The 16,936-nt window shown below is 36.4% G+C and overlaps 1 protein-coding gene across 1 annotated transcript in view; it reads right to left on the bottom strand.

Moving 5' to 3' along the window:
* Nucleotides 1–2,312: 2,312 nt before the first annotated feature.
* The window catches only part of ARMC4 (armadillo repeat containing 4), a 49,944-nt gene continuing 35,320 nt past the window's right edge, over nucleotides 2,313–16,936 (bottom strand). Inside the window, exon 10 of the mRNA XM_008947182.1 lies at nucleotides 2,313–2,426. Coding sequence (XP_008945430.1) covers nucleotides 2,313–2,426 — 114 coding nt within the window. The remainder of the gene's footprint in view (nucleotides 2,427–16,936) is intronic.

Below are 16,936 nucleotides of genomic sequence, written 5' to 3' on the forward strand. Positions count from 1 at the left end.
GTGCCAGGGCTTGAATAGGCTGGTGGGCACTGCCAGGAGGGGTGTGTGAGCCACAAGTGGGACCCAGCTTTGTAAGGCTCCCTTTTCAGAGGGCTGCAACGCTGTGAAACTCGGCGCGGCTCTGCAGAGGAAGTGGAAGCTTTTCAACTGTACACGCTGTACTGAATCGCTCAGAGAGGCAAGGGGTCGCATTCAGTTATTCATTTTCCAACAGTTAATCTCTTTGTATTAATTACATCGAATCCACCAGTTTTGGCCAAAAAGATGGATTTTTTTATGATCCTTTGCTCGCATGGGGATCTGTACAGATTTCAACATTTCTTCTTCTGGTACAGGACTTAAAAACTGCAGGCATAGTAAGGGAAAGGAAAACAGCACAAGTAAGTAATTGTAAATCTGGAATTAACTATCATCTGAGGTCTTAAAATAAAGGCTCCAGAAGAACTACACCTAGGCCTAAGGGCTACTAGTGTGAGTGAGAGTGGCAAGCTGAGGCCATTTTATTATCAGGAACATGACATTTATTGCCCTGACACCTGTATTGTCAAACTGAGTACTTCAGAACTTACTCCTTTTGAAATCGCTAAATGTGCAGGAGTGCCTTCAGAGGTCATGTTAAGGACAACAGTTAACATGTGGGAGGTTTTTTCCTCTCCACAGTTAGAAGACTAAGCCATCATTTTACATATTGTGAATGAACAATACTGTGGTAAACTATTGGCATCTACAGCTTCTCTCACAGAAAAGACAAAAATAAAATAAAGCCTCTCCTCTTCCAAACGAACTTGACAAGTAGCATTTATTTTAGAAGTATTTTAGGGCATAGTGCTGAAGCAGATGATACTACTACAGCTGTGACATCATTATATTACTATGGATATATTTCTCCAAAATAACACACCAGGCCTATGGGACAGAGCTGGAAAATACCTAAAATAGCATTTGCTTGGTCATTGGTTGCTGATGGAACTTGTGACAACCCCATGACTATACTGGTGTTTGCACTAATCAAGAAATACTACTTGGATTAATATTTTGATCTCCACACTGTCAGCACCTGTCTGTAGTGGGTTTCCTTCAAAATATTTTCCACATCTTCCCTGAGGGCCCAGTGCTCCTTTTCAGAATTGCATCGGTCTCCTATGATGAAGTTTTAAACAAACCTTCATGTCTGCTTTAGAGAAAGCACAAATAACAAAGTGGATTTGCATCATGTCTTCCTTAGAATCTCCTGTCAACAGTAAAATTATTTGCCTTGTGTAGCCATGCTAGCTAGAGGAAGAATAATGAAATTACAGACTGCTTCCAAAACAAGAAAATTGCTATATTATTAAGGGAAGTAATGAAGTGAGTACTTGACAAACAGAAGTTATTTGAACATTCAGGGTTTTTTTTTTCTGTTTTGTCAGCAGTGTGTGCTTGTAATTAAGACATTACTGCTTTAGTAGTGTTGAGCATGGTCAGTACCCTGGGTCTTTAACCCATAATATCAATAATAACTTAAGTGCTTTTTTGAAAGCAATTCTAATTCTGAACATGAGTTTATGCAGAAAAACAAAGTAACTACATCAATACAATGTTTTCCTTGGTTTAAAAATGAAAAAAAAAACCAAACAAACACACAGTAAGATAATGTGTAAGTGTAAATGTAATATCCTACTTGTTATTTACAGATGGTAAATTTTGAGTTAAACTCATTAATTAAAACACATTTCATCAGCTACTTATAAAATTTAGCACTATTTTGTTTGATGTTGGTAGAAACAGGAAATTTGGAGTGATGTCTGTTGCTACAGCTGTTTGCAGTTCTTATATAACACCAGATGTGAGATTGATGTATCTGCATTTTGTCCTCTCCTGTGAATTGCAAGTGATCAAACAGGCAAAAACATAATGACAGGATGATTGGACAAGTTTAGCACAAAGGGAATTCATGACATTCACAAATCACTGCACAACCACACACACAGTGAAGGAAAATTTATTGCAGTGTCACAGATCAGCAAAACCATTTATGCCTACAGTGAATTTCAAATACAAGCATATTAATTGTAGAAAATGCCTTTGACAGATCTTAACTGACAATCTTTTGAAAGGTGTAAAACTAAAAGACACACAAAACTAAGGGTGAGTGGTTTAATAAACAGAGGTGACAAACCAATAAACACAAACACAGATTTTCCACAGATTTTTGTTATTAAATTCTCCACATTAAATGAGCTCTGCCATGAAATACAGACGCTACAGAGTAATCATGTATTGAAATGTAGCTGTACTGTGAAACCAGCATGTTGGTAGAAGCTGCCGTAGCATCAGCCATACTTTGCTTTTTCTGTTGCCAGAGCCAATCTGCGAATGTTTGCTATGCAACCAGCTGCTGCCTCCTGCAGAGTTTCATCTGCAGAGCCCACCATGGCCAGTAGGAGCTAGCAAAAATACGAAAGAGAAACAGCGTAAGAAACACAACCAAGTCTGCTATTATTTAAATAATATACAAAGCCTATCCAGAGCAATCGCATTAACCCCCACACATAGTAAATAAAATACTAAAGCCCATATTAACAACACTGTATTATATACATATGTATACTTATATATGTATACTTTTGTATACATATAGGTATTGACTTACACATAGAGCACAATGCTTTATATTTTGTCATATTTGTACCTATGAATCGATACTTTCATGCCTGATTTTCTGTTTATTGTATCACGTCTGTCTATTGGCTGCAACTTGGATATTTTCTTGTCAGTCGAATTTGCATGTGCTTGATTTGAAATCATGGTTTTACCCCCAAGGTATACTAGTGTATTTGTACATGCTTAACGTTTTTAATAAACAAAGCCATGCATTCTGTTTCTGGCCTTGATCATGAAACTGGATCCATGTGAATGGACTCCTGTGTCCCATTGACTACAGTAGGTTTCTTTATTGTCACAGCAAAGCACTCATGTTAAACAGCTTGAGGGATACAGATCTGGGCATATCAGTCTTAAACATCTGCATGTAAAAGTAAAAAACAAAAGCTCAAGAAAGGTGCCAAACTTCTGGAGCTGATTCAGCTTTTCAGTCATGTAGAGTAGATCCTTTACTCTGGAAGTCATTCAGTATTTTAGTGGAAATTCCCTTGGAGAAACATACTGTTGAACACAAGCATGACATAAGACAGACCTTGATGATAAAACATTTTTACATATCAGAAAACCATTAATAATGGTTTTGGATCTCATTTCCTCTGTGTGTTGGAAGTCAGTGATGCAACTGCAAATAAAATATATGTTGGAAAACAAAAGACTCTTGCTTAGCTTAAAACAGATCCACGCAACCCTCAGATTTCTGAAAATCTGCCAAGCTTAATATGTATTCAGGTATTTTGAAGCTCAGACAGCTCTAATTAAAACCTGTATTTTCAGTCTGCAATACTTAGGATTCTGTGTTCACCCAAACAATCTTGAGTCAAACCACAGAGAAATCTGTTATCACTCAACTCCATTGCATATTTTTCATACAGCTAAAATATTACACAAAATTATGAACTGCTAAATATAAAAGCATAAATTGAATGCAGACATCGAATTCATATGCTACCTTTTTCTAACCTTGCAGCAATCGTGAGGCATGGACCACAGCTGCACACATATGGCATTTGCTTAGAGATCAAAGCATTTTATACTTGAGGAAGTATTTGTGTTAGCCAAATGTACAAAACAAGCATCTTGCCAGTCACCTTTCACCCTTTGCCCCCTACATGTAACTTGTTAGAGCGCCTGTGATAGACCTGAATTATGTCAAAAAGAGCATTATATAAATTAAGCATCAATGATAAATTTTTATAGCAATTCTTCATCCTATCATTTCTATTACTGTATTCAGATGTCTATGCACAAGTAGCTAGACAAGAATACTTCAAGTATGAAGTATTTATACTTCATACACTCCTGAAAGGATATGCCAGAGTTAAAATTACATGAGAAGATTTTATATGAGAAAGCTTTACATTCTCATACTTTATTTGCATGTATAAGCTGGGCCAGGGTCAGCAAGCAAGGAAGTCAGTGGAAGTTTCAGTACTGACTTCAAATTGAAGCAAGACCAAGGAGCATGTCTCTGCAATGATAAAGCTGCTCTACAAAGCACAAAGGTCAGAATGCAAGTCTTATCAGATCGTTAACTACCTCTTTTTCTCAAGAAATATTGTTGGATGAAGACCCTTTTTCCTTGCTATTTTCCACCAGCTGGTTTCTTATCAGCTTAAACTATAAAGTGTTTCTCTGGGTGTCTCACAACATTCGTGCATAACTTAGAGGAAAACTGGTATAGATCCTTCATATCCCTGACTTCAAAACCAAAAATATGTATGCACATACTGTTCATAAGGTGGGTTTGGTAAAGCCATAAGCTTCAAATCTGGGGGCAAGTAAACTATATGCCTTAAGTGATTATTCACTGCATCTTCACAGCTCTAATGCAAAGCTTTTTTAGTGTAGTGACTGTGGAACTCAAACTTCCATAATTTCAGCATAGCATTTGTTATCAATGCATATGAGCTGAACTCCATCACAAAAATTACTTTTTGGAGATACATTATCTAGTAGAAATACAGCAAAGAGCAAAACCAGACCTTTATTATGACCACATTAGGCAGGACTCAATTCAAGGTTATTTCTTCTTTCAGCCACCACTTCTTTCTAGGCATAGACGACTTAGGCATTTTTCTGTCACTTTACATGGAGAGCTAAATATCAAGCAATGACAAGAGGGGGTGGGGGTGGAGTGTCTGTGCTTTTTGTTGCAGATCTATTTTGGAAAATCAAGGATAGGTGTCAAAGAAAGCACTACATGACACTGGTTCAAAGTACGCAAATAGAGGCCTAAAGATTTAGTGTACTAATGCAACCAATGCAAACAGCAATTTTTATAAAGATATCAAATACTAATTTTTTTCCTTATGAGTACAGGGGATCAAGGATCAGTTGCTCTCTAATTTGTTGTTCTTCTAAATCACTTGCCAGTGGTAACATCTGTAAGAACTGCCACGCCATACAAAATCCCATACTATGACTTCAAAGAAAAATTGTTGGGAACACCATCCAATACAGTAGCTGCCTCTGAGGACTGAGGATATTTAGCAACATTTGTTAGTTAACCTACTCCTCTTGTGCTAATAAAAAGGCAGCTGAAGAGACAATTACAGAAAATGCAAAATACTTCCATATACGGAGGTATTTAAGAATCTAATTTTGAAGATTTCTGATATAAATTCTGCCTTAAATTAAACAAAATTTTATTCTTTTCATACATTTTCATACTTCTTTCACTTCCTGACTGTCTTCTCTGAGCTTTTTTATGGGTTCAGTTCAATTTACTTGGATTTTGGGTCATCCAATTCATGTGTGGATATGCGTTAATAGATAGTATACACAGACTATACTCACATATTAGACACATTTGACAAGTCTGAGAAATATTCTTTTTTTCCTATGCACCAGTGCAATTTAACATGTCCTTTTTCTTGATGCAATGCCCTTGAACTTCATGTATCCCTCCCTTTACTGTTCAGGTATTGTTTTCTGACGTATGTAAATGTTAACAGATGTGAGAAGCAGTAAAAAAAGCACGTGTTGTAAATGCTTCTTTCTGGCACATAAGGGACACTTTCCATAGACAGCAAAAGCATTTGCAGCACAACGGAGCCTTCATTTTCTGTTGGCAGGTATCTATATTCTAAGGCAAGTGTACAGATGTTTTTGCACAGTTAGCACATCCTACTAGTAAATAAGCACACATAGAAGCTGTTTGGAGAACGTACAGAGCATATGTAGCATTTCTGGGTTCCAAAAGCAAGAGCAATGCACAGTCAAATCATTTAAATATTCAGAACAATTAAGATGTTGCTATTTTTAAATTCCCAGTTTTAAAATAGCACAGAATTGTGTTAGGATTGCACAATCATGGAATAATTCAGAATGGAAGTGATCTCAGGAGAACTCTAGTCCAAAGTTATAGTCAAAGCAGAGTCACCCACAAGGCTAGACCGGGTTGCTCAGAGTTTATCCAGCCTGATCTTGAAAACTTCCAAGGCTGGAGATAGCACAATCTCTTTGGGCAATCTGTTGCAGTGTTGGACTGTCCTTGCACAGAACGAAGTTTTCCCTGCACTGAGTTACTCTTGTTCCAGTTTATGCCTGTTGTCTCTCATTCTCTTGCCACGCATCACTGTGAAAAGCCTAGCTCCATAGTTTTGATGACTGATCTCCTCGTAGGCACTGGAATCTCCACCAAAATCTCCATAACCTTTCCAGTAAAACTGCTCCTCAGCCAGTCAATCCCTAGCCTGCATCACTGCAGGAACAAGTGCAAGTGCAAGTCCTCAGATGCAGGACTTTGTATCTGATCTTGCTGAATTTTGTCATGTTCCTGCTGGCCCGCTCCAGCCCTGCCTAGATACCTCTGAATGGCAGCCCTTGCCTTCACTGTATCAAAACCAGCTCCCCTGCCCAAACTGTCAACTTGGTGTCATTGCAAGCTGTGCAAGCAAGTCTTCCCTAGGTCACTGACAAGCATGTTAAATGGGATAGGTCCTAACAGAGAGAGCCCTTCAGCTCTCCTCTTGTCACCAGCTTCCAGGCAGAGTACAGCCTCTTAAGTACGACTCTCTGAGCTGGGTCATCAAACCAGTTTTAATCCATTTGGTTCACACATCTGGACTATAACACCTTGTAACTTGGACAGAAGCATGGTGTGGGCAACAGTGTTGAAAATCTTGCTAAAGCCAAGGTAAGCAACATCTACTCTCTTCTCTCATCTTCTACCTTAGACACGTAGAGGCCAATCAGGTTTACCTTTGGTAATTCTACGTTGACTGTTCCAAGTCATCTTCTTCTTGTGCCCAGAAATGCGTTTCAAGATGACCCCCTCTGTAATTTCCCAGAGGACAATGTGAGGCTGAGCAGTCTGTAGTACCCTAGACGAGGAGGAGGAACTGTTGCTCTGAAGACATGCTTTGCAAACTCCTCCTGTTGGGTCTTAATGGACTCTGGCATACCAAAGGCAAAACTAAACCAGAAAGTACTTTGTTCCTCAGAGCAGCAGTAACAGTAAAGGGATAACCCATAATATTTGCTTGCATAGTCATGCATCATGAATGATGCCACCTTCCACTACCTGAAAGCACTACTTTCTTCCTTATAGTATCTTTACTACCAAAAAATAACCAACTGAAAAAGTGTTCTTTCAAAGAAGATAACACAAGCATCAACATAAGAACTGGCAAAACTGTAATTTCAAAATGTATATGGATCCCTGGGTGAGTAAAACAACAATAAAAATGGGCTAGTAATTATCTTTTCTATGAAGATGTCCTTCTAGAATATTTCACTTAGATAAAAGGAGTAGTGCAAGGGGATTGGAAAACAGAAAAAGCGTAGACAAATTTTGTACCAACAAAGCCTGAATCTGACAAAATATCAGATGGCAGTGAGACTCCATATACTGGTTACAATCATTTATAAGTGCTCACTTTCCTTTAGTTACATTCACTGCAGGTTCCACACTCAGAGGTGGGAAGCAGGAAACATAAGAAGTGATGTTTTCATAAAGAGCATAGTTTTGTATGTATTAATCTTTAAATAAGGAGTTAGTCAGGTCTACAACAAGCTTTCCAAAAGAGTGGAAAGTGTAGAATCTGGAAAGGGGTTCCCATGCTCATACAAAACAGATAAAAAGATCAGTCTAAAAAGATACTCTGGAGTCCTGTGAACATTAAAAGAAATATTGAATAAAGAATAACTTTAAAAAAAAAATTCCTTTTTTTCTGTCTTCCTTAGGTTTTCTTCCCTGGAAAACAAATTTTATTTGATTTTTTTCTAATCAGGAGGAAATATGGACAAACTGCTTCAACAAGATTCATATCTATACTGGGAAGCTAGTCAGAGTTCACATAGAGCTTAAAATTCCTGGAACTAAAGATATTTACTTCAATACAACATCTTGTAGATTGACATAGCATTTCCAGTTGGTGGTAAGACTTGTCCTTAAAAAAAAAAAAAATTAGATTTAGTATCTGACTTCTTTTACATGCAACATTTCCTAAAAGATGCTAAATTTCCAACACTGATTTTCTAATTGCGTAACACTTCTTTTCCAAAAAAAGACATTTTTCACATGCTTTTTATAAATCTAACCTAAAAGAAAAAAATATTACTTTAAATAAAAGCATATGGTAGAAACTTATCCAAGAAAGTATCAGCCTAGATCCAGCCAGCATTTTCTAACTTTCAACACCATATTGCACACTGGAAAATATTAAAGCACCTAGTTTGAGTGTTATGTTACACATATTCCTATGAAAATACTTATAAAATTAAATTATAAATAACAAAACATACTTCACAATCAAAGCAAATGAAGGTTCAGCTAAGTCACTATCTCTAAACTAAAATTCAGGCCAATTTCCTGATTTCCTCTTTCAGTTGAGTGAAAGGGTAAGACAACATACACCATGCACAGAAGATGCTCATACAAGTTCCGGAGTGTTTTCTGTTGATTTTTTTTCCCCCCCCTCAGGTGGCACAAAGAGAACAGATTTCAGACAGAGTCCTGTGTGTCAGGGACCACTCTGAGGTGGCAGACATACAAAAACTGGTACCAAGAAATTCCAGAAAAGGCAAAAGATGGGCAGGGCAGACACTCACTGTGCTGATTCCTTCTTGTCCACAGTCTCTCCTCTCTGAGTCTAAAGTCAGAGCAACCGCCAGTGTAGACTAGTTCACTCTGGATGTAAAGAGGTGGGAACTGATGCTCTCTGGTTGGGGTGGGAGAAGTCCTAGGAAGATGGCACCTGGCCTCCCTTCCTCTCTTATTTCTGTCTTTCATTTTTTTTTCTTTCCCATGAAACACATCTCCAATCTGGCAGACATGTTAAAAGGAAAACAACCTCTTGGGAGTCACTCGAGCATGGATGGGGAAGTAAGAAGGCTCGAAGGATGCAGCTTGGGCTAAGGTACACCTGGACGTGATGGTGTACCATCACCATCTCCTGGCAGGCTGGCCAGGAGCTGTCTCTTCTTTCTCATCCTTCCCTTGTTCCCTCAGAAAAGCAGTGAAAGAGCATAGGGGTGGGCAAATGTGCACTTTCTTCAAACAGGTGCAGTACACATCAGGATGAGAACAAAGTTGTCTGCAGTTTGTGATGCATTTCCAGATATTAAAACGTTTCCTCTATCTTGCGACTTAGAACAGGTGACTTGATCCTGGCAAGTTGTTGCTTTTTCCTATGTGACTGCCAGTGACAAAACAGCTGTTGATAACACTGAAGCCAAAAAAAATGCTAGTAAACAAAGTAACAAGAAGAGTAAGGCTTGATAGATTCAGTGAAGTATCCTGGACATATGATTACTAGTACCTTACCACAAGAGGTTTACAAATAATAAACATCTTTCTTTAGAATACACATCTTCAGTGAAGTTTTTGATTTGAAATTTAAAAGGGATTTGGGACAAAGACTGTATTTCTCCAACACATATGAATGTGCCTACTACAATGGGAACAGCATTTTTGAAAAAAAATCCTCTTGAGCACACACTTAATAAAATACAAAATAAGAATACAGTTCTCATACTCTCCAATAAGGGTAAATGTTCCATTGCATTACTTTGGAGAAATACATACAGCCTGAATGTCTAAAGTGAATTATAATATGGTACACACTTTAAGTACAGATACATATTTGCAAATTTTTATATCTCTACAAAATATGAACAAACCGTACAGCTCTCTCTCCACCTTATCTGTATTAATTGTCTATTACTTATAATCATACAGTTATTTAGAGAAGGATGCCTCCCTCTTGTGCAAGACACAAATGGGAAGAGAACCGAATATCAGTGACAAAAAGAAAGTGAACAAAATGCTGAGTGGTGAAACGTAATAGAGGTTAAAAACTGTAAACTTGCAGACCACTTTAAAATACACAAAGTTTACATCTCGAGTTCTTACTTACAGGACTTCAGAGGGATACTTCCAACTATTTCAGATAAAAACTAACAAAATATAAACATACCATGCAAAGGTAACATAGCTAAATAAAACTAGTAATACAAACTATTTCTAATCTTTGTATAAAAGGTGTGATTATATGTAACCAACTGGAATCCTTAAAGATAGATAGTTTGCATCTATATTCAGCTGTAAGATGTTTGCTACAATATTAAGAAAGAATTAAATCAGCATGAGCATTCCAATGCAAAGAGTCTTATGGGATATGAAATTCATCCCACAAAAAGCAATAGGCAGATCTGATAATCCAGAAGTGATGAAGCCCAGGGTCTCACAGCATATTTTCATTTGAACCACTTTTTTTTTTTTTTTTTCTTTATTTTTAATTCATTGTAGTTTTCAAGAGAAGATTAACATATAAAGGGCTTTTGGTAGGATGGAGAGAATAAAGAACTTTTTTTATTTTCTCAATAGAGTGACATTTTTAAAAAGCTTTTTTCAATGCACTGGAAATTAATGTTATTAAGATTAAACCAGGAGCCTGTTTACTTACTCCATGGAATGGACATTCAAAACAATAAACTTACATCATGGACATTCCTTTCATTTCATAATTTAGATTGTCTCTGTAACATGTTGGAGACTACCCTTCCCCTACATTTCTGCCACCCTGATCAGTCTTCCATCTTTTACTTCCTGCTCCTTTTCCAAACTTATCTGAATTTTCAGACTTTGCTTTCTTTTTCTTTTTACAGGAACATGACTTTTACCTTGCCTTTCATTCAAAAATATTACTGAGGAGGTGGTATAGGAAATTAAGAAAGGATTGCTAATTCTGTTTTGATTTTCCAAATTTGTTAACATTACCATCAATATGAATACTATTATTTTGTCTGTCTAGCTCTCTCTAGCAGTCATATGAAGATTACACAAGAGTTAAGGATAAACTATTTAGTTCCAATAAACTATCAGCAGCAAGTCAGAGAAAAAAGAAGTTTAAGCTCTCCATTAACCCTCACATACTAAAGGGTTCTGCCTGTCTTCTCAGAAATATCCTGAAAACATAGGATAGAATCATAGAATTATTTTGGTTGGAATAGACATTCTAGATCACTATGTCAAACTGTTCACCCAGCACTGCCAGGTCACAATTAAACCATGTACATTAGCACCACATCTACATGGGGCATTTTTTTTTCCTCTGTTTGTCTGATATAACTGAAATGCACTATAAATAATATTTGAAAGCAACATCAAATTGCAGCAAAGAGACACCACAGTTTCCAGACTAGTGACAAATTTTGCAATCTTTGTCTCAAGCTGCATCTTATCCTGAGAACAGGGTACAAAATCTGACTGTGCTAATATTTTTAAAATATGTTAGATCTAGTGGTATGCGTGAACTGAGTTCAAATGCTCTTCTGTATTCAATTCCAAGTATGATTTTGATCTCTGAAGTTAATACAGCTTTAGGTCCAATGGTCTAAGTGTCTGTCTCTCTGCCTATATATGATCATTATAATCAAAACCAGTGGGGTGCTTTTGCTAGTAAATCTTACATATCAAAGTCTGGGGATAAAAGCAGGATGTTCTCACTGTAAATCCATAGAAGAGCATTTATGCCAAATAATGAGCTAGGGTATTTTAGAGCTGGGGGTTTCGTGGCATGCAAGACGACTGATCTGTAATCGCATGTTTTTCAATGTGTGGGTGGCAACAGCGCATACACCTACATAAAGTGGAAGATGAGTGGTATTGTTCAACTCATAGTCTGGTTTTAGACCAGTAAATGTGCTGAAAAATATTCAATTAGAACACAGCATAAAGAAATGTATAGGTGGTATGAACGCACCTCAGCTTTATTCATATAAATATGAAACTGAATATGACTAAGCAAGACATGAGCTGAGGTTGTTCACTGGCAAAGGTCCATGTATAGTCCACATATTCATTGGTATCTGGAGATTTAAAGGTATGATATCAGAGAATTATATGTATGATATCAGAAAAAAATTAAAGTAATGATGAAAATACAATGGAAGTTAGTTTTCAAGATAATCAAAATGTTTCTTTTGTTATTAGAGAAAAACATAAGGAAATAATTATTTTATACTAAGGAGTCAACTTCCTATAATCAATCCAAATTTCTGAGTCACTTGATAATTTCTTTATGAACAGTCTGATACAGTGGTCATAAAATAGTTTTAGTAGTGCTGGAAATTTGTGTGTTTTCCTAAAGCCTGTGCTGAGGAAAAACATTACCATGCACACTTATTGTGACATAAATGTTTTGGTTTCTTGGTGATTAAAACATAAGGGGTGGCTAGAATTAGCATTCCATTCAGGTGATATTCAGCCAAAGTATTTGTGATTTGCATATCGTCCTCTAGAGTAGAATTAGAGATTTTTTTAAAAAGAAGCAAAACATGTCCCCAGAATCACTCAAGGACACAACCTGTTTGAATGGCTGCTGGATTTTGGAGGCTTTGTGAGATCAGAAATTTTTTCAGATGCTGTGTAGCCTGCAAGCAAGAAATCATACCTGCCTGACCTGTGTGTCAGCCAGGAAATACTAGAAGCCTTGATCTGCTTCCTTCCCACTCTAATGATGTGAAGTAGGGGACGAAAAATTAATACAAGTTAAATTTAAAACTTTCCTCTGATTAGAGCAAAAGTCTGTTCCTCAGCTCTTTTACTAATTGGTCAACTATAATTACAAGCTTTAAGTTTTGGGGATGGTTTTTGTATAGGCATTTGCTTAGGCTTTTTTAGTTTTATAAAAATAAAGGCAGAGTTGTGCTTGGGCAAGTGGAGGTTGTAGCACATGTATAAAAGCTCTGCTAAAGCTGTTTAAAGCAAGTGGGGGAAGATGTGAAAATGCATTTCCTAAAACCATGCAACTTTATGCTTTAATATATAGAGAAAATATTTGTGTGGGTCTTTTAGCTGAATGCTACCCATGAAAAGATAAAAAGAATCACAAATAATGCTCTAAACTTGGCATGATGATTACTTTGTATCTCGGGTAGGATGAAATAGCTGGAAAAGTTGGTTAACTAGCTATGCAGAATATTAGTTCACAATGCTAATGGTAGCACAAGAACATTATTAACAGCATGCTGGACATTCTTGGGTGAGTATACCTGGGGCACACTGCCATCTAATTATAACAATATGTGGAAGCTGGTTTAAGACAAAGCACTACATGGGGAATATATTCTCCTATTCATCAGTTCTCAAAGAAACTACTTTTTCATTATGTACTCATGCCTCATGCCACCTGGCAACCTTGTCAGGTCTTTAGACTTTATGCCAAAGTACACAACACTAACCAGGAACATTAACACTAGAGCCCATCCGATAATCTACACATTACAAGTGGACCTTTTCTTAGCATCTTTACTTTGCTGAAAGTCACAGCAATGAGATGTTCCATATTGCATAAAAGATACTGCAGAGCGCTCTTTGAATTGGTGACATAAAAGAGATTACAATGACTGGGGCTCGAAGCCAAAATGAAACAAATTACTACAGGAAGAAGAAAAAGTTTTCATAGATGACCACAAATGCATAATTTGGTACATTAATGACTCCTGAGTGACAGCTTCTATTTACACATATGTATGCACATGTATACGTATGGATATTGTTCTTGGAATTATGTTCAGCTTCTTTGGATAGATCCTTACATACAAGGAAACTATTTTTGATCAGCTCAATGCCAAAAATAATTATCTGGCATTGTGCCCTGGTGCATTAAACCCAGCATCTCTCACTTAAGAAAACTAATTTTAGCATCTGACAATTTAGCTAAGATGTTATTCTACAAACATAAAAAAACATTTTAATGTTCTTCTTTTTTAGATGGAAACATTTCACACAGTCACAAGGATAAGACTGGTGCAGGGAGCTAAACAATTGCAAGAAGGTGCTCTGTGTATTTCTGTGGTTTGGAAACAGGTCCAAGTCGGAAGGAAAAGACATTCTCTGCATTTTCTAAAGCAAGATAAATACAGAAAAGAAATATAGATGAAAGATGGAACTGCTATCTACGGACTCTGCCAGATTCCTTGGCTTTTTGGCACACCTATTGAAGCTGGCAGACTTAGCCAGTAGCAATCTTTTCCATTAAAAGGAGCAGCATATATTTTGGTTTAACATACTTTGTTTGTGCATTTTTAAGCTTCAAAACTGTCTATTTAAATTTTTTTTTAAAGATTCCTTCTGCACAGTTGGCTGCTATTGTACTTATCTGAAGCGGCTCATTTATCACAAAAGAGATGCAGGGCACATCTACTGTTAAACAGCTCCAACAAACCTACAGCTTAGTAGGACAAGCTTCTTTTTATAAAACTAAAAGATGTTTAAATTGTGCCAAGAGGAGTTTTATGCCAGACTCTAGGTTTGTTATCCAAAAGTTACTAAATCAGAGGTCTCCTGAAGCACAGAGTCTGGGTAAGGATAAGCTGATCTCCCTTAGGCTGTTGTTTTTTTCCCATCCAGGATCAGCCAGATTTTAACAGAACACTTGCTATGTATCATAAACTAATGTTTAATTAACGTGAAATTCTGAAAAATAATCTGAAGACTGAGTCTTTATCTACACTGAAGACAAACTTCAAAACCTAAATATTTTACACATAGGTGCCGTTAATTTAGAAATGGAGAAATTTTGCTTATTATGAAGGTAAGGGCTTACTGGTTAGCTAATACAGCAGAAATTGCAGTGTAACATTGTCAGGTGTCATTAATCTTTCTGAAATAAAGCAAAATATGCAGTATTGGACTCAGTTCATGAAAACTATTCTATTTGAAATTTTGAAGTGTGATGTGATCAACAAATTTGTGGGTGAAGGGATCTGGCACATTTTCTGTAGATAATAGATATGCAGACACTTTGCCATCTAGTGACCTCTTTCTTGATGTCCAAGAACTATAACAAATAATTTATTAAAAACAACAGGCATCAGCTTGGAGTAGGTGTCAAATACTCTGTGTTTGTCCTGAACAGGGCCAATTATGACAGTTAAAAAGTGGGTTCTTCTGAACTTAAAAAAAAACTGTAAATATGTAAACATGCAAAACCATAGTATTGTACCCAAACAATACTGTTGCATAGATATTACATGAAATACTTTTTATTAATTTATAAAGATCTCACCTTGAATTTTACTAAATAATGTAAAACTCTATATTCTCTATAAAGTGTTCTCCTTAAAAGCCCCCCACAAGAAACAACCAAGCCCACAGCCAAATACTCCTAAAGACACAGGTGTCAGTTCTTTTGCATTTCATTTTATAAACCTCTGATGTATAAGATTTGTGGCAAAATGTTTGGTTTAGAATGTTTTCAGTAAAAATTATTAGCCATTATCTTCCATATTTTGTAATTTATATCTATTTCTTTCACAGAGATGGTCTTATGAAAGTCTTTACACATAAAATGGTAAAAGACTAAACTTTTTGGGGGGATTTATGACTTCAGGAAACCACGAGCAATATTGTAGAAGTTCTGCACAATAAACTACACAAAATGTATTTTTTAATTTGGTTGCTATAACAGAGTATAAAATTATCAAGCCTACATTTCACAATGACTTTCATAACTCATGGTTAAACCAACTGTTTTTGTATCTTAGATTATTACAAGGGGATGGAAGAACCTACTTGTGATTAACCTTTCTACCATTAAGAACAGAATTCAAAGAGCACAAATAACTCTCACATATTAATTCATCATTGAATTCAGAGAATACATTATAGCTGCTACACCTTCTTTAAAAAAAAAGTAAACAAATTGGAAAAAAAACCCCACATGCATTCCTTGAGGCTATAGCCTGATTAGAAGACAGAGACAAATCTGATGGATGAATGAATTAAAAAACCTAAGTTCAAACATGAATGTACAAATCAGGTCCCACTCTTAGGAGCGCGAGTCTCTGCTATGCCTGCCTAATTGTACCAAGCACTTGAAATCAGTTTTCCAGTGTCCCTGGTGAAGTTCCTACAAGCTACAATAAGTGATATTCTAGAAGGCATCTACTAATATTTTGTAGTATTAAGAAAACAGGGTATTTCCATGTCATGCAAATAATTCCATAAACCAGACCACAGAGTAAGGCTAAAGTTCTGTGCACTGGTAGGGTTGGACAGACATTTTCAATATTAAAAAAAATTAGAACATGAGTGGAAAGTCTGATCTTCTGCATTTCAGATGTGTATTGTAATCATTAAGGTAATGGTTCCTCTAGTCCAAAAATAATTAGTTCTGCATGGACGTGTTCATAGTACAGCACAGCAATACTATCTTTCAATAAACTTGTTTGGGTAATAAAAGCAGCTCAGAACAATGCAGCTTAACAGAGGGTAATTTATTCTAAATTTGTATAGGCTTCAGACATGCAAAAAGCTGCCATCAGAACCAGTTATGGTTCCCATATGGTATAAGTGCCTTAAAGTCTGGGTGACTGGCTACTATCCAGTGATCCTGTTTCCTTGGTTTTCACAAAAAGCTTAAAGTCAGTATTTGGCATTTATGTTTTACTTATGATGACTGAGTTGCAGCTATGAATTAGCAGTAATTGTATCTTAGTTGCTTGAATGATCAACTATGATTAATAAAAATATTTTTTTTTTCCTACCACTCCGTCCTACTTGTTCATTTCCACCTTGTTGTGTGCTACATTTAAATAGAATTTTTTCAGGGATCTTCTTCTTATGTAGGTATACATGACTGCCTAGCAAAGTGAACTACTTATTAGTGATCAATGGTTTTAAGCATCATCCCAGTACATAGAAATAAATTAATAAATAGGAAATTAATACCTTTACTATTTATTATTTAATTAATTTGGAATTCAAATATGATCTTTAAGTCAAAACATGAGAGATCCTCATATGAGATACTGAAAATTAGATCATTGGGAAGATTTCCCT

The sequence above is a fragment of the Merops nubicus genome, unplaced genomic scaffold (genome assembly GCF_000691845.1).
Source record: "Merops nubicus isolate BGI_N331 unplaced genomic scaffold, ASM69184v1 scaffold10089, whole genome shotgun sequence".
NCBI lineage: Eukaryota > Metazoa > Chordata > Aves > Coraciiformes > Meropidae > Merops > Merops nubicus.